General features: G+C 38.3%; 2 protein-coding genes across 3 annotated transcripts in view; both read right to left on the bottom strand.

Annotated features, from left to right (window-relative positions):
* The window catches only part of LOC121405693 (coatomer subunit beta-like), a 31695-nt gene extending 13020 nt beyond the window's left edge, over positions 1–18675 (bottom strand). Inside the window, exons 1-13 of one of the 2 annotated variants that reach the window (XM_041596596.1) lie at positions 18584–18675; positions 9834–9972; positions 8908–9026; positions 8196–8306; positions 7496–7665; positions 6769–6883; positions 6117–6209; positions 5412–5549; positions 4762–4881; positions 3774–3881; positions 2833–2979; positions 1720–1865; positions 717–865 (exon numbers count right to left, since the gene is read on the bottom strand). In XM_041596596.1, the coding sequence (XP_041452530.1) occupies positions 717–865; positions 1720–1865; positions 2833–2979; positions 3774–3881; positions 4762–4881; positions 5412–5549; positions 6117–6209; positions 6769–6883; positions 7496–7665; positions 8196–8306; positions 8908–9026; positions 9834–9927 (1510 nt within the window). In that variant the 5' untranslated portion in view covers positions 9928–9972; positions 18584–18675. The remainder of the gene's footprint in view (positions 1–716; positions 866–1719; positions 1866–2832; positions 2980–3773; positions 3882–4761; positions 4882–5411; positions 5550–6116; positions 6210–6768; positions 6884–7495; positions 7666–8195; positions 8307–8907; positions 9027–9833; positions 9973–18583) is intronic. The other variant, XM_041596598.1, reaches the window with a different exon arrangement.
* LOC121406272 lies at positions 9937–14964 on the bottom strand. The gene is made up of 2 exons (XM_041597290.1): positions 12913–14964; positions 9937–9972 (listed from the first exon to the last, which is right to left on the bottom strand). The coding sequence occupies exons 1-2, from the start codon at positions 14962–14964 to the stop codon at positions 9937–9939; spliced, it is 2088 nt and encodes a 695-aa protein (XP_041453224.1).
* Positions 18676–18758: the final 83 nt, after the last annotated feature.

Below are 18758 nucleotides of genomic sequence, written 5' to 3'. Positions count from 1 at the left end.
ATCATCATCATCACCATCATCATCGTCACCACCATCATCATCATCATCACCATCATCATCATCACCATCACCATCATCATCACCATTATCATCATCATCATCACCATCATCATCATCATCATCATCATCACCATCATCATCATCATCATCATCATCACCATCACCATTATCACCATCACCATCATCATCATCATCATCATCATCATCATCATCATCATCATCACCATCATCATCATCATCATCATCATCATCATCACCACCATCATCATCACCATCATCATCATCATCATCATCATCATCATCATCATCACCACCACCATCATCATCATCATCATCATCATCATCACCATCATCACAATCGTCACCACCATCATCATCATCATCATCATCATCACCATCATCACCATCATCACCATCATCACCATCATCATCATCACCATCACCATCGTCACCACCATCACCATCATCATCATCATCACCATCACCATCATCACCATCATCACCATCATCACCATCATCACCATCATCACCATCATCACCATCATCATCATCATCACCATCATCACCATCACCATCATCATCATCATCACCACCATCACCATCATCATCATCATCATCATCATCATCATCATCACCATCACCATCATCAACATCGTCCCAACATTCATCCTCATTATCATCATCACCATCACCATCCTCCTCCTCCTCCTAATTACCTTGAGTGTCCTCGCCAGCAGCTTTCTTCATCTCGTCATCGACGATTGGGATCTCTCCCAGCAGGTTGCGTACCTCGGTCATCAAACTCTGAATGTCCTCAATGCTGGTGCAGTATTCACCAAGGATCCAGAGTGCGGCCCGATGGATCCTACATAACAAAATAACAATAAAATCCATCAAATTTCATTGCTTGCAGGGCTAATATCATTACTGCTACTTCTATTACAATTACCAACTAATACTACTAGAGTAATTCCATGAACCAAGTATGCCCCCCATTCCTTACATATTACATTTCTAAAAAGTTTTCCTCCGTTTTCTAGTTGGTATGATAAGTTATAAAGCAGTTAAATAAGGAGATAATGGGTATTGGACATAAAAAAAAATCTTGATTAATTCATGACATTGTACTTGCACTACTACTGGGCAAATCCTTTACAATATTCAACCATTTTTTATGTCATGCCCCTATTCATACTTCACTTAATAAACTTCATTTCACATGAACTTTTAAAGTAGACACAAATAACATCAGAAAGGTCCATAAATAAGTGGTCAGACGTACACACTTTATTCTTAACTCCCAATCTTGACAACCAAGAAAGAGTCTGAACAAATTACAAAGAAATTTCTGGAAATAGGAATATTCTTCCAAATACAATTCAATCTTATAAAAAAATCACAGAAATAGGAACAGTTAAAACGGCAGCTCCCTTTTTCCCAAATAGGATTTTTTCATTTGCAGGTAGGTTTATGGAATTGCCATATTGTTACCCGGACCATAAATACCACTGCTGCTTCTAATGCGGGTAACTTCTACTACAAGTCGTACTGCTGCTACTATCACCATCATCAGCACCTCTATCATTGCTACTACAACAACAAAATAACTACCACTACAACACCTTTATCACTACTACCACAAAACCTATATCACTGCCACTACCACACCTCCATCACTACTACTACAACACCTATATCACTGCTATTACAACTTCTTACTTGACAGCCTTGATTGTAGGGAACACCTCCAGAAGTTTACTGATGATCAAAGACTTCAACTGTTCAAAGCGTTCTATAGCTTCTCGCACAAAGACAAGAACATCAGCTGCTGCCAGCTCATTGGTATCGCTCAAGAATTCCATCAGCTGTAAAATATAGATGGAATACAAGAATAATTCACCAAACATCTAATAACACCATCTTAAAGTCGCAAATGTATTTGGGACGGGATTGTATTTCTGTTCTCAGTGGGTTCAGTTCATCATGCACATATCACTCCCAAATCGTCACACGCACCACGAACCGTCCTCTCTGCGCACTTCGCGAGGCGCGATAGCGCACTGTATCTTTTCCACGAACCGCCCTCTCTGTTATGATGCCCACTGTGGCGTAAATAATTCACTTCAAGAAAATATAAAGATACGGGATGAAACTTTGGAACCTGCACTGTGGAAAGAAAACGCCGGTAAATAATTTGCTCTCCTTGTAGGTTCACTTATTGCTGGTTTTAAAAAAGCTTTTCTTTAAATGCGTTTTCTGCCAAACTTACTTTCGCATCGAAGTGCGCATAGAGGACGGTTCGTGGTGCGTGCGACGAAATGGTGTGTGATAAATATACATGCATGTAATAATGTTTAATTCTTGTATAGCACATATCGTGGTTCTATAGGGACAGGGATATCTCTGTAAAGGTGTCATGTGCAAGTACACTTTATGATACTGTATTAAATTGATGAAATGCCAATAGTCAGACAAGAAAAAACACGAGAATCATTTGATAAAGAAAAAAACATTTCAAAATTTTGTACAAAATAAATGTGAAAATAAAGACTTGCTGAAAAACCAACACACAAAAATTGTTCAATTTTTACAATAAAAGGAACATTATACCGACATATGAAAAGAAAATTGTAAATCATGGAACATTACTGTGGAATTCTACAACAGTTTCCAAAACCAGTTTAAACTCTACATGCAGCCAAAAGGTCTGATTCAATTGAACTGATTGCAACATGCTGGAATTAGTCTTAAGTTACATTGAGAGAGATTGTTTTAAGAGAAATGAGTTTTGAAAAATAGAAAAAAATTGTGAAAATCCTAATCACATCTTACCAGTGGAATGACAGTAGCTGCGACATCAGGGAATTTGACGCTGCAGGAATGTAGAGTTCTCACCAATAGCTGGCGGTATTTACCGGTATCCTCATGCTCTCCGACGTTCTGGGTCTTGCTCACTTCCTTCTTCAATACAAGCACCATCTAAACAGGCATTCAACAGGCAGGTCATGTCAGGCATTTTTTTAAACATGGAAATTACAAAAAAATTATCACAAAGAATGTACTAATCCTCCCCTAAAAAAATTCACAGAAAGATTAGAAGTGCTACTATGGAAATTATAAATACATGTACACAGCAATGCATTAGAGCAATTCCATAAAATAATAGACCTTTTTTCTACATCTGACCCCCATTTTCTCAAGTTTTACTTTACTTCATAAAATGACCAAGTCATAGTCATTTGAGAGCATTACAGATTGTCAAAAGAACAAGATATCAGAGACAAAAAATGTCATGAAGTTCCCACTTATCGGGGGTGCCCATTAATTAAGCTAAATTTTCTTATCATTTAACATTTAAAAGATGACAGCAACAAAATGACAGGTTTTACATGGTAATCAATATGAAATAGGTAAAATTTGTGTATACATATTGTTAGTGAAGAAAGTGACACATTGTTTTGTTTCTACAGAGGCAATCGTTCTTTGTGACTTCAAAGTTCCTGGTGACTTCCCTCCTTTGCATTTGAATGTTTTTCTACCGAAGGTGGAAACTATGTAACAAGATGAATTCTGATTTGCTAACACCAGACTGGAGAAAAACACTGGGAATGACTGTACTATAACTGCAAGATTGGGGATCATCCAAAAAAGCAACTGAAAATATTTTCCTTTCCCGTGGTACACTTGGACGAATGAACATATGATAAAATGACTTGATGCTATTAAGGTGATGGGTGGAATTATCCTAAACTTCATTGATAACATTTACTCACCTCTTCAATGTTCCTGGATGAGATCAGATCTAGGGCTAGATCTAGGGTCTTACGACGGACCTCCAGGTCAGATGCTGACAGGACACGGAGGATATCCATCACGAGTTCCTGAGAAGTAAAAAAAAAACAAAAAATGAAATAAAAAATGACACTTCAAACTGATAAAAATCACAATTCGCTCAGGCCTGTATTCAGAACTCCGGATTAACTCTGGTCTTAAGTTGTGGTTTAGCTATGGATAGGAAGCTTAGACATTAATTTCTAAGGCCCGTATTCTGAAGTCGGGTTTAACTTAAACTCAGGTTTAAAGTCATGGTTTAAGTATGGCGAGCCAATTGTTACATAAATCACTAACAGTAGAGATATCATACTTCAGCTCATTTGGCTCTCAAATCATTCATATTTGTATAGGAAGTATAAAAAGATTATTGGCTTCACCATCGATGAATCAGGAAAGAGCACAATAAACATAAGAATAATACAACCGAATAAAAATTTTGACACTTTTGGCTTCCCATAATTTAACACAGAGTTAGACCATGGTCTAAGTTAAACCTGACTTCAGAATACGGGCCAATGAGTACAAGTTCAATTTATCTGCTCATTTGACTCTCAATTTATTCATAACTGTCAGGACACAATATAACTAAAATAAAATCGCAGCATGTGCGCTGCAACTGCCATCTGATTTATTGCAGACGAATTACAGACCGCATCTCAGACATTTGACATGTCAAATCTTCCCGTGCTTCTTCCAAGGTTTTGATAATTTGAGCCCATCAGATTTGACCTAGATGGTGACGTCATAACCAATTTGAAGATGGCATTGCGATGCATTGCAGAGTTATCTCTGGCAGTTGCAATGTGTGCGCCAGGCTGTGGTGCGATTGCACAGAGGATACGACTGGCAACTTGTTGTAATTGGATCCTAGAGCAATCGCTTTGTATAGTGTGAGCTGGACTTAACATGTAACAGACTAAGACTAACCTGTAGAACTTTTTCATGAGCTGGGGTATCCTTGAGAGCAATGAGACGATCAAGAACAATCAGCTTCACGTTGTTATCACTTTCCTTGATGATCAGATCTATGTAACATGATGCTGCAGCCTGATGGAAAAGACACATGCATATTCGTGTTTTCTTTGGTGAAAAGGTATTTATAACAATCACCGCTCACAATTTTTTCTCCAACAAAGGCTAGCATATCAAGCAGAGAGAGTTTCATAAAGCAAGTAGTAAGGGATTTTCACTTAGTACTTCATTATTAGCTAATCTGATGAAAGGATTTCAAAGCTTATCATACATGCAGTTGTAAGTGAAAATGACTTTCATGAAATGTATTTATGTTTCCTACGTGCAATGTATCGGGGGGAGGGGGTTACTTAGGGTTGACATTTTCATGATCACAACTCCTGCAGCATTGTAATTGGATTAGGGTAGAAGTAATTAATTCTGGATTTTACAACCTAAACAGAAATTCATAGCATTTCCCTCGTTAAAAACATCTACATGTGGACCTAAATTTTGTATATTGTCATATCAGAGATATGAAATGGGACTCAATTTCTTTAATTCACCAACGTTTCATTGTTAAAGAATTTGATAGTACTGTCGAAATTCTCAATTCATTTCTTTACCTTGACAGCTGTGGGGGCGCTAGACAGAGTGACCAAGGTGCCTGCAGCTTCGTAACGGACAGCAGGGCTGGACGATTGGAGTAGGTTATAGATACAACGGATAAACCTAGCACGCTCGGACGGGTTAGCATGACAGACCTAGGAGAGATAGGGAAACAATGGTGGCAATTTGAATTACAGACACTTCCACAGTTGATAGACAATAGGATGAAACACACTTTTTAGCAATGTTGAGATTTTGCTCCTAAATAATAAGCAACACCTACATGGACACATTCTGAAAGCCTCGAGGGCAATGCAATGAAGTATTTTTACAGAACAAAAAATATCAAATATACATTTTATCATTACTAACAATGAAAGTGCAATACTGCTTTATTTACATGCATATAGGCTATATCATGCTTCATCATAAAACATCATAAAATAATGTCATAAAACATCATCAATCATGCATTATACCACAACTAACAATAATTGCCTAAGTCTGATTTAAATCATGCTTCATAGATATAATCCAATGATTTGGCTATTTTGGGTCCCATAACATGAAGTTTAGCTATTGACCATTTGACTGGTTAACCCTCATTCACATTGGCATCTAAGTATAAAATGGCAGAGCTATCGGTCTCTTTTCCGGTAAATATTAATTTTCTGACTTGCTTTCTTCTGTTAAAGTTTACTGGATAGTATTATCATACTTACCTTATAGACAAGTTCAACAATGACAAGCTGAAGAATATCATTGAAGGAATGAATCTGATCAATACATGTACTAAGGTAGTCCAGAGCTCGCTCCTGTAAGGGAACAAAAAACAACAATGAAATATTATCACTATAACATTTTATTATTTTATCATAGTTACAAAAGAGACAATATCATGTGATAAGTGAAATTGTCATCATTAAAATCACCCTTATTCCCATTATCATCCCCTAAATTATCATAATTGTGATCGATATAATGGTCACTGTAACCATCATCATCGTAATCCCGATGATACTCCTGATAATCATCATTACTGTTCTCGCAGTAGACCTCATAATCATCATCATCACTATCACCATCATCATCTTTATCACCACCACAACCACCACCACCTCTAGGTTGGGCTAGTTTCTCCAGAACAAACAGGATCGATGTCTCTCATCAGTTTAGTATTCTTTGTTGTCACCATCATCACCACCACCACCATCACCCCCACCTCTTCCACCACCATCCTCATCATCACCATCGATATCTCCTCCTCCTCATCATCTTCATCTTCACCCTCATACTCTTATTCTCTTCCCCCCCTCCCTCATCTTCAACATGAATGCATTTGAATCAATACAAATTTGCTGCTTCCTTCTTTACCTGATCAACATGTATCAGCATCATGAAGGCATTTCTCTTACTGGAAGCATCCTGTTCTTGTTCTAAGAAGTTGTGGATAAGCTCAGGGGCATCGGGGATCAGCGTATCAAAGCTCCTGAAACAGAGAAGACAAATGTGTTGATCAGGGGCCCATTTCATGAAACAAATATTCAGTGCCTTTACAGTTCTGCTCCGAGCCAATCATATGTATTTCAGAAGCTTGTGAAAAAATATCCCTGACTACATCTTTCATTTCGATTTCCATTTTATCTGCTCATAAAAAATCCACAAAATATAAACATATATTGTCAAACAGCATTAAAAAAAGTCAGATTTACAAAGAAATACCAAATAATTTGGATTTGTAAAATGCTCCTAGATAGACTACATTATGCTATTTCATAAACACCCAAATAAACAATAGCTGGGTCACGTTTTATTTAAGGACTTGCAACTGTTGTAACTTTGCCATTATGGCAACTACCTTTGAAGCCTCGAGTGTGATTGACTGCTGAGCCCTGTTACCACGGTAGTTGCCATTATGGCAAAGTTACAACAGTTGCAAGTCCTTTATGAAACGGGTCCCAGATCTATTGATTGAAGGATTAACAGGGAATTTAATTACACCTGAATGATCAAGTTCACAACATTTATAAATAGACCAATATATGCAACATATTTTTGGTGTAAAAATAATGACATGTTAGAGTTGTAGGAAAAGACTCACTTGTAGATCGTAAAGATGGCCAATACTGCATTTCGCCTGACGTAACTATGGCGATGCTCAAGACATGCCCTGATAGCAGGCATCAGTGGTTCCAGAAGCTCCGCCTCCTTGAGCTTGCACAGGAAACGAAGGGTGGACCCGCGGATGAACTCGTTGGGATGCTGAAGATCCTATAAACACGAGGAAAAAGGCTACATTTTACATGATAAAGTATTCTGCGTATAATTGAGGGCTACTTTTCATAGCTTACGGCCTAAATCTGTGTAACATTTGATAAGTTTTAACATTAAGATGAATGGGGATTTCCAGGTTTCCTTTGAGGATTTTAGGGGCGGCAGCCCCAGCCCCCATGTAATACTTTCCTTGATTACTTTCATAAAAAAATTTAGCATACTTGCCAAAATTGTTTCTTTGAACATCTTCAAGGCTCATTTGACCAATCAAGGAACTTTGGAAGCCTTTCATGAAACAAATAGTCAGCAATCTCCAATAACTGTCATAAGCTATTGAAATCCTTGCATCCGATTGGCTAAGATGCAAAACTGTCAGTGAAAATCACTGACAAAAAATGCTCATCATATATAACAGGCATACACCTGTACATATATTTTTACATGAAAGCCATATCTCAATTATAAAAAGAGAAGATGTTGAGTAATCAAAATCGAAAGTTAAATCTAAGCAAGAGGTTTTCACCCACCTTCCTGTATGCATCACAAACAAGGATCATTTCCTGGAGGAGTTTGCCATCTGGGTGAGTCTTTGGAACAATCTCCCAGAAGATCAGCAATAGTTTCTTGATAGTGTGGTCCTAAGCAGACAAATGAAATGAAAAACTCAGATGTAATCAAGATTGGAATTACCACAGAATGAAACTCTCTCTAACATGAACAATTTATTATATTTTAGAGATATGTCAAAACGCTTGAAGACATACTGTTATGCGCACCAAAACAGGTATTTGATAATTGCATTCTTCTATAGGCCTATTTCTGTTTTTTCGGAATCAATACAAAGACAGAATATCATTTGTGGAAAATGCAACTTTGCATTGAAAAATGCAGGTATGACTGATTGCAAGTATGTCAAAGAGAAACTGCAAAAAGGGAAAGATTTTCACTGATAAAAATTCATCCCAAGTAATAAACTAAGTAAAGTCTGTGCCATACTACTCCATGTATATCCCACTACTGCTAGTATGTAAAACAATAATGTACTACGTATCTTCTTCCAAATACGGTTTACAATTGAAAAAAAAATGCCTATCGGTTGACAGCTGTTTTTAAACGGCCTTTTTCTTTCCTCATGCAGCGATCATTTCTTGTATGATGAAATGTGTGGATTATGGATGAAATGACTATCATAAGAATACTGAGAGGATAGATGCCGCTGTGACTGCATTAGATACAGACCTTGAGCGGTAGAAGAAACCGGATGACATGCATCAATATTCCAGGGAACTTCTCTCCATTGAGAATCATGTAGATAAGCTTCTTCAGAGCTTCAGTCTTGGTCTTTGTGTCTCCTTTCTCTGTTGACAAAAGAAGGCAATACAGGTTGCTAGTTGATAATAGAACTCTGAACACAATGATTAGCCTGTCATTTGCCCATGTACGGGTACATTTACAGATGGTCTTATACCCTCCCATCGCACAAAATAGAATATTATTGCGAAGCTTGGTTTAAAAAATTATGATGGCAATGCTTGGAAGCAATACTAAAAACTAACCCTGTAAGTTAGAGCTCTGATGGGATCGGATGATCGGGATCACATACTCTTCCCTATGATCGGTATCGGTCAAAAAGGTCGGCAGTAAATATCGGATTTTGCTATTTGTTTATCAAGCACAAAAAAACAGACCCATATTGTCCTTAACTGACTTGATTGTCCTTAGCTGACCCCATGCATGCCAAGCACTACTCACATATCTTATTCTTCATTTGGCAAATAATATGGTATTAATGACGAGAAGAGTATAAGATATTGTTCATCACTGTATCGAGTGTAAGGATGCACCGATGCAGCGCTGTAAATGAGGTAGTTCTGGTTCCTGTTTCATAATCACAAAAATGTCAATGTTACTATACAACATGCATTAATAGCCAATCATATTAAATAATTTCAGTAATTTTAAACTGTTATTATAACAAGTTCTATGAAACAGAATGAAAAAGAATAATTTCAGTAATTTTAAACTGTTATCTGTTATTATAACAAATTCTAAGAAATCGAACCCATGTTGTGAGATGGTGCTGTTCAAAGCGGCTACATGTTTGTCTTTAATAAGCATTTACTATTCCATGAAATTGGGCCCAACCCAAAGGGGTATTAACTCACCTATATCAGTCTTTAGTTGCATCTCATTAGGCGGCTCTACATCCATATTCATATTAATGAGGGTATAGCATGGTAGCTCTAAAGTGGACGTCATCTTGATCGATTAATCCTCAATGCAACAGAGAGGATAAAGGGTAAACTGTGGAAAAATAAAAAGAATAAAATTGCACGTAAGTCAGGTGACACAAACAGCTAAGTATTACTATACTCTTAGGGACAGTGACTTTCCGCGATTGCGGAACATGCACAAAATTCACGGAATCAGCCTTTTGTAACTCAAAGTGGCTTTTCAATTGGAAAACATATTTCTTCTCAAAATCATCAAAATCTACTTTTCCTTAAAAAAAAATCTGCACATTCTCCGTTTTAACAGAAATATCTCTGTCAATATTTGACATCATGAGTTGATTTTTAGCACCATTCTTTTTCTTACTTCATAAGCTTTCCAATGGCAATGGTACCAAATTTGGTGGGATTCCTTCAAATGTCTGTTTCCCGCTAAAACATGGTTACAAGTTTAACTGTTCAATACTTTTTTGTCAGAACAAAATCTGCATACTTTCCCCTGTAAATTGGAATATCTCTGTCAAGACATCAGACAATGAGTTGGTTGAAACACCATTATTTTTCTTATTTCAATTTTCACAAGATTTCAAACGCCAACGCCACGGTAGTATACCAAGTTGTGTGTCCGGACGATCAATTTTGGAAAGTCATTCGGAAAAATTTACAAAGTTCCATCAATTTTTTAGTACAAAATGTTTTTTAGGAAATATCATAAAGTCCAAAATAGAAAATTATTACAAGTATCGAATTCATATTTTTAGTGTAATCCAAAGACAAAAAAAGGCTTCAAAAAGATGAAGTGTCCGGACACCCGACCCCCATCCCATGCACGGCCAATATGGAACTCTCTCAAATAGGGGAGACAATCTCCCACATTGGAGACTTGCTTTGCGGGACAAAAGAAACAACACCAACAAAAGCACAATTTTTTCCACCCAAAATTTTGTCTCAGCTCACTGAGGTCAGAAGCCCATTTGTTTTGTATGTGATTGACAACAAAAATCCTTATCGAAACAAAAGTAGACAGTGAATTTTTAAGTAGACAGTGAAAAGGGGTAATTTTTCATGAGGAATCTGCTTATCACATTTTTATTTGCCGCCAAGGTAATCTTTTGGCTTTGCAGCAAATGTAAACAAAGGAAATTGGACTCCAAAACTGGAGACCGTCTCTGAAATTGGATACCCAAATTCTTTACAAAAGTCTCTGATATTGGAGATAATCTCCCACATTGCAGACAGTCTCCAATATTGGCCATGCACCTCTACCTGTCTACTGCCCATTATTTTAGCGGTAGGCATTGGTAGGCCTACCAAATTTGTTGCGATTCCTTCAACTTCAAGTCAAGATTTCAAAAAGTCCCCAACTCCCTACAATTTGCTGCAAATATAATCCACATACACTCCCACTTGAGTCACAGGAGCAAATTTCAAAAGGCCAGATTTTTTTATTCCAATGGCATTGGAATAAAAATAATCTTTAAAAAATAGGCGACCACCAGATGAAGATTGCGGCATTGCACAACTGGGCCAGTCTTCTTCTTCTGTATCCTTCCTCCGCTGTATCGGAGATCCGCAGTTTGATACTGCATTAATGGTAGCGTTACATATTTTGACGTGAGAGTAAGGTAGATCGAGAGAGGTGAATCTTATGCAAGAAATTTAAGACAAGTAGGTTAAGGTCGTTTCTGGAGGAATCTGCTAATTCGACGTCAGGTAGAAACAGGACGGAAGCGGTAAATTGTTGAGGTTCTTGATCATTGAAATACACAGAAAAATACTGCAGTTCCTCGTCTTCTTTTATTAAGTGTAGAAGTGTTTTCCTGTGTGTGCTAAACGCTGGGCATTCTCCAACAAAATGTACAACGCTTTCCACTTCGGAGTGGCAGAACTTGCAGGACGTTGTGGTACTTTGATTCAGAGAGAATAATCTTCTATTCGTTGGGTATGTACTGCAGGATAATTGAGCTCTGATGGATATAGCTTCCCTCAAGAGAGGGCTGGAGACTTGCTTTGGGTAATAATTCTTTTTATTACGTTGGGTCATGCCCGACCATAGACTTAGAGAAGATTTTTTAGCAACTGCAATTTCAAGGGCTGCATAGTGTTGTTTATAAATTTTTCCCATTGCTAGCTTCTTCCATACTTTATATGGAATGCGCTCTCTAAGGATGTTAGTGAGACTTGGAAGCTCATAACTATTGAGAATTTTTATCCAGCGTCTTACCAATGGTGTATTGTTTGCTATACCATTCAATAGGATTCTTCTTTCAGTGCGCTCGTCTGAAAGGCTTGCATATTGCCCAAGTAAGAGAAGAATTTCATAGTCGATTCGCTTATCCATTGGAAGGATATCTAGCAATAAATAAACAATTTCGTCAGCCGCACTCCTTGGCAAACCAAGCACTCTTTTAAAAAGAAAAGATTGAGCCTTGTTCAGACGGGACAGCATGTAGTTGGTAAGTTGGATAATCTGAATCCCATATAGCATTCTTGGTATGCAGAACATTTTCCAAAGATGAGTACATATTGGTGGCAGCAGGCGTAGAGTTCCTTGCTTTGTTCCAGTAAGCGAGAAGAAGGTGTTATATCCCTTTGATATGATGTCATTGGTGTGATCAATATTACAATTGCTTTTTATTATGCCAAGGTGTGGGTGCTCTCTGCTTTCCTTGATCGTCATTCCTCCCATTTTCCACTCGATTGAACTTACACTGGTTGATGTTTTTTTGTTTATTACTACTACGGCACTTTTTTGTGGATTAATTTTATATCTCCAGGCACAGGAATAATTGAAGGTGAGGTCCAGCATTGATTGGAGTTCACGAGGGCATGTACTGATAAGAGCAACGTCATCTGCTAGTACTATCACTCCCATGTAGCAACCGTTTATAGAGCATCCTAGACAAGCATTCCTTAGTGATTTGATCAGGCCATCAATGAAGACTGTATATAAGGTGGGAGAGAGCACACTTCCCTGTTTTACACCTTGAAGGATTTGAAAAGGAGAGCTGACTTTTCCTTCCCACATGACTCTACTGGTACTACCATTGTAGAATTCTTCCAGTGTAGATAACAGAGATTCATGGAGGCCTAGGTTTTGAAGCTTAGAAAATAGGCCTTTATGCCAAACGATGTCAAATGCTTTCTGTGCATCAAGAAGAGCAAGATATGTTGTGCATTTCTTGGCAGAGTTCAGTTGGATTATTAATTCCAGTGAGGATGCAGTAAGGAGGCAAGATTTGCCTTTCTGGAATCCAAATTGTAACTGGTCTGGGACATCATTTATTGCAAGTGGAATTTCTAGTTGAGATTTGATGAGCATTTCCAAAACTTTACCAATTGTTGAAGAAACTGTTATGCCTCGGTAGTTAGAAGGATCTTTAACATCTTTTCCTTTTCCTTTGTGAACTGGGACTATAAGGCCGGACTTCAAAGGTTCAGGAATATACTTTAGGGATATACATCGATTGAAGAGGGCGAGGAGTAATTTCCGAGCTATTGGGCCAAGATATATAAGATGCTCAGGAGATATATTATCAGGTCCTGCAGCTTTTTGTTTCTTGAGAGAGTTAATAGCTTCATCTAGATCTTTTGAAGTAGAGGGTTGAAGTGGTTGATTCAGACTGTCCTGGAACGGGCGAGTGGGGAAGGCTTCATCTATTTCAGGCGGAGAAGAGGCATTTATATAATCCGGTTTAGCAAGATCTGAGAAATATGTGTTGAAGCCATCTAAAACTGCCTCTCCTTCATACGTTGTACCCCTATAAGATAGTGTGTCGGTGGACCGAGATCCTTTGGTGCGTTTGACAAGCCTATAGAAGAGTTTGTCATTGCTACCTTTAGCATCCTCAATTTCTGAAAGGAGATTATTGTGACACATCCTCCGTGCTTGCCTGATGCTACTTCTAAAAAGACGTTTGGTGTATATATGCTTGATCCAGAGAGGGTCCTTGCCTTTTGGTTTCCCGCTGGCCCTCCAGAGACGCCAATAATGTTGAGATTGTTTATAACATGCCTCTACCTTTTTTGTCCACTCTCTTTTCCCTTTCCTTTTTCTTTTCTGACGGCCCTTCGAGTGTGGTAGAGTTAGTGATACCTTCAGCATTTCTTTGCTAAGTTGATCAAGCAACAAGTCAATTTTAGTCGGATCCAAACACATTGTAGGAAGATTAAAGAAAAGTTTCTTTGATATTTGTTCCATAGGAAGAGTATAGAGATGGTGCCGCTGGTCTGCACTGCACTGATGCCAAAATATCTTAGGACGAAGTATAGACTTTCCAGATCCTCCAGTAATGCGATCAGGTATATCATGATCTACTTGATAATTGGCTAAAAGTGGTAGTGAAAATGTCACTTTAACCGGTGTGTGGTCAGAGGTGTTTAGAGGATCATCATGCTCAATAAGAAGGTCAGAGAAGCAGTTTTCTAGTTTTGCGGGTATTATAAAGTCATCAATGTATGAATGTCGTAAACCATCATCTGATTGGAAGGTGTACAGCTCCTTTTTATTTTGGAGAGATGACAAGTTAATCATGTTCTCACTAATCAGAAATTCCTTTAGAATACGTTTTGTAGGTTTCTTGCACGATGCATTTGTCAGATCAGCATTCAGATCTCCACCAAGTATAATCAAGGCCTCTTTATGAGTTGTTTCGATGTGGGATATGGTAGAGAGCATATGATGATACTCAGAAATACTATTGGCATCAACATCACACGGAAAGTATCCATTGCAGATAATTAAATGCGAGTTTGATGGCTCATGGAGTAGATCTGTAATAATTAATCTTTGTGATTGAGATTCTATTTTTGTTGCTTTCCAAGAGCTTGATGTTCTGATGAATGTAGCTACTCCACCCTTTGCTCTCCTTCTTGGTAGTGGTAACGATGAGTTATTTTGCTGTGATATACTAAAGACTTGGAAGTTATCATTGATATTAGCAAGCTCATTAAGGTCCCAATGGTAAAGCCAGTGTTCTTGAATTAATAGGATATCCAATTCTTCTAATAGACGTGATATGAAAGCATTGTTAGACTGTGCCCCCCTGCAGTTGAAGGTTCCCATTCTTAGTTGTTTTCCTTGTTGTTTTCTAGTAAGTGGAGACTTGTGGAGGTTAAGTGTAGTATTTGTTGGTGTTGGGCTCTCAGTGCTTGGCGAATGACAGGGTCTGTAGTGGATAGGGGTAGTGCTAGAAGATTTATTGTATACATCACTGCCTGGTAAGTGTTCTCCATTAGAGTTTTGTGGTCGGCGGTTGAGGCTCGGCCCTGCCGAAAATCCTGTAGCTTTGGTGAAGGTGTTAGGTTGGAGGCCTCCTGATTCAGTTCTTGAGTGACTGATGATCTATCTTTCGTGATGCTGTTATCCTGTTGTTTCCTGGGCTGTTGTAATTCAAGGCATTCTTGAAGAGATATTGGGCTGAGGGGCCTAGAGGTGTGGTAGTGGCTGTTTCTATTTTTCTTTCTCTGAGGTAGATCTGAATCATTGGTATCATGACGAGAGTTACTCTGCTCTTGACCATCTTTAACCTTGTCTGCATAAGATACAAACTGTGCCTGCATATCGTTTATCTCTCTTGCTGTATCCTGTTGGGTTTTTGATGTTACATAACTTGTTTGTGCTGGCCATTGATCATTATAGTTGACTGCACTTTGCCTTCTTTCATTTGAATGAAACTTGGTGTTTTGACTCTTCCTGTTATTATTATTTATTCCTTTGCTGACATATGGATGGTTTGGTTTCCTTCTGATGAATTCTGGGTGTTTCTTTTTCACACTGAAGGGAGGTTGAGCCTGAATACTAGTATCATAGTTAGAAGCCTTGTCTGAGCTGGTATCGTCAGATAAGAAGCATTCATCAATCAATGGAGAAAATGAGTTCCTGATGGGTATTCTATCTCTAGTATTACATGTAGATGTTCTCCTTTTCATCTGACCTTTAGGCTCATTTCTGACTCTAGAAGTTGACTTTGAGGTATGTTGCAGGGGAGGATTCTCATTCATCATAAGATCAACTCCTTGTTGAAGGCACTGTGCATATATGAAGTCGAGTTGAAGTTGTAAGTCATACACTGTATCATCACGATCTTTTACAGCCTTCTCTAATTTATGAATGTAGTGATCTTTTTGTTTAAGTAGATTCTGATCATTAAAACGCAGATCTTGTAACTGCTTGATTTCTCTGGTAGACTCCCCCATCTGCCTGTGAAGACCCTCATTTTCGCTCATGGTCAGGCTAGTAAGTGATCTCTGAACTTTGAGGTCTTCTCTCAATCGATCTTTTTCTTTTTTCATTTTGAAACAATGAGTGCAGGGACCTGTAGAATCCAAAGAGTCTTGACTTTGATTGACATTATTACTCTTCTTGAGTAATTTTTCCCCTTCTGGCTCTAACTGCTCTACTGGAGAGATGATGGAGGGGGACTGGTTAGCATTAGGAACTGGGTCAGGAGTACCAGATTCTTCTTCCAAAACCTCTGGAGTCTCCATGCTCAAGGTTGGAGGATTCACAATACTACAGGAGGAGCAGATAATTGATTCGTCTTTAACTGCTCTGGTAGGGAGGCAATGAAGGTGAAACCACTTGCAGCAATCTTGACATTCAACAGAGTTTTCAGTATTTGGTGAATTGCAAATAGCACAGTTTTCTTCTTGAGAAACCTGACTTTCTTGAGATGGTGTAGGTGGTGTAGACAGCTTCATAGGTATATCTTCCTGGAATCTGCAATCTGCACAGATGAAATCAATCTCATCCATACCTAGAAGGTGGGTCAAGTCTTGTGGAGACAAGATTGTGCATTCAAAATGTAGCCATCTGTTGCAGGAGGCACAAAGAATAGTCTCTGTACAGGCATGAGCTTCGCAAACTGGACATGTACATGTTGCCTTTCCTTTTCTTTTGCAGTCGCACCCATTGCGCTTCATGGGAGTCTTTTTGGAGAGCAGGTCAAGTCTTCTTTTAATCTCTTCAAGAGTTGATTTTACATCAGTCATATCCACTTGAAGATCAGAAGCATCCATGTTAATGATTTTTGATAACAGCTCTGGAATCAGCTGTGTCTGCTTTCCTCTTACTAGTAATTTGCTAGTTGCTCCGAAGAAAGTGATGGTTAATTTCTTCTGTTTGCCTCGCTTCCCATTAACGAGTTTATTGTAAGTTTCGATGGTATTCTTTGCAATCCCTTTGCTATTAACCCCTTGTGTTAGAACTGACACATGTTGTGGGTTGATGCCCCCTTTCTGGGTTGAAGCAAGAATGGCTAGATTCTGAAGATTCTCAAATAGTGGGTGTGGTAGGGTAACTGCAATTTGTTTTTCACCATTCCGAGTTAAACTACCCATATTCATATCACTTAAAATACACGAAGCCATGGTCATATCATAAATTCAACAAATTTTTCAAAACAGATGAAAGAAATTCAACGAAGTTGGAAGAAATAAAATATTTACAACAACAAAACCAATAATCATTAAGATTAAGAATAAGATTCTATTTCTAATATCAAAATGAGCTGTAGCTGCAGGATAGGTGAGAAGAAAGGCTGGATAATGAATAAAATAATAGGATGATGGCGATGGTGATGAAAAATCATAGAATAAAAATTGAAGGATGTAAGATGAGAACGTTGAAAAATCTTCCAGCTCACTGACAGCAATCAATGAATAAGTTTTTCAAGAAAATGAAGTTTAGCGAAGTAGGGTGTAACGTTAGGCAGTTAATAATAAGCAGTGTGACGAAAATAAATAGGCGATGAGTGCAAACGAAAAGGATGAAAGGGTTGACATTGAAGCGATGAAGGATGAATAAGGATGACCGAAAAGAGAGGATGATAAACGTTAGACTATAGGCCTACTAGCAAATGAATTGAAGGATGAAGGGTGACAAAAATCATAAGTCAAAGAGAGTGAATAGACAATAGAGACAGTCTGAAGATTTGCTAATAATATTGTTTTATGTACTCACTCCCCTGTGTCTTACTCATGTGATGAACTCGAGTCTGATGATGGCTAGAAGTGGGGATCCAATTCAAACATCAAAGAACTTGATTGACTTGGAGTTGGACTTGGTGAAAGTTCCGCTTCAGGTACAATAGGCCAACTCTTAAATGCACGAGTGGGACCACGTAGAGAAGTTGGGCGCAGGTTTCTCGCGTACACAGTAACAGTTGTTTACATACGCGGATCAAGACGCAAGTTCCAAAAACCCTTTTCGAAGAAAAAGGTCAAAAAACTTGAGAAAATCGACAAAAATCCCGCCAATACTCCTTTTTAATATAGAAAATTTATATGGAGTGTGATGAGTGGAAAAACCCGATCAAGATGATTCCTAAATCAATATCATTGAACAATCCAATCCGCAGAAAAATCGGTAAATTTCGGGAGCACAAAGAAACACGTCCGCTCTCTACCGCTCTCTACCGCATCATTTAGCTCGTGTGCAATTAGAGTGTACGCATCATGGAATTATGATTTTCCGCTATTAAATAGCGTAAAAGCTAAATCGCACGCGTTAGGTAATATTACCTCCTAGCCTACGAGTCTACCTCGGCCTGGGTTTATTGAGTTATGTGGTAAATTATCACAATTAAATGGTATAACATGCTAAAGATAAAGACTAGGAATATTTAAAAGTGATTGATAAATAAATACAAATTATGCATGATGAGCACCAATCCTCTCATTACCCGAAAATGTAAATCAAAATCACTCTTTTGTAGATCTTCCCAGCCTTTCCTCGCACAGTTTCAGCTCCAATCGGTAAATTCCAACGTGGCGTTTCGGCGCCATCTACGGTGATCGCGATACAGTGTGTGCATATGACGTATTTTCTTTGTGGCTTATGATTGGCTGTCTTTCCGC

Source organism: Lytechinus variegatus, chromosome 19 (genome assembly GCF_018143015.1).
Source record: "Lytechinus variegatus isolate NC3 chromosome 19, Lvar_3.0, whole genome shotgun sequence".
In the NCBI taxonomy this organism is placed as follows: Eukaryota; Metazoa; Echinodermata; class Echinoidea; order Temnopleuroida; family Toxopneustidae; genus Lytechinus; species Lytechinus variegatus.
This window is presented reverse-complemented; position numbering and strand designations above follow the sequence as displayed.

Bases quoted from the DNA above. Each gene is read 5' to 3' on its own strand.
- LOC121406272 (XM_041597290.1), bottom strand. From the start codon at position 14,964: ATGGGAACCTTCAACTGCAGGGGGGCACAGTCTAACAATGCTTTCATA. The intron at 9,973-12,912 runs GTCAGCTCTCCT...ATTTTTCCACAG, and splicing joins GAGTCATGTGGGAAGGAAAA to TTTACCCTTTATCCTCTCTG.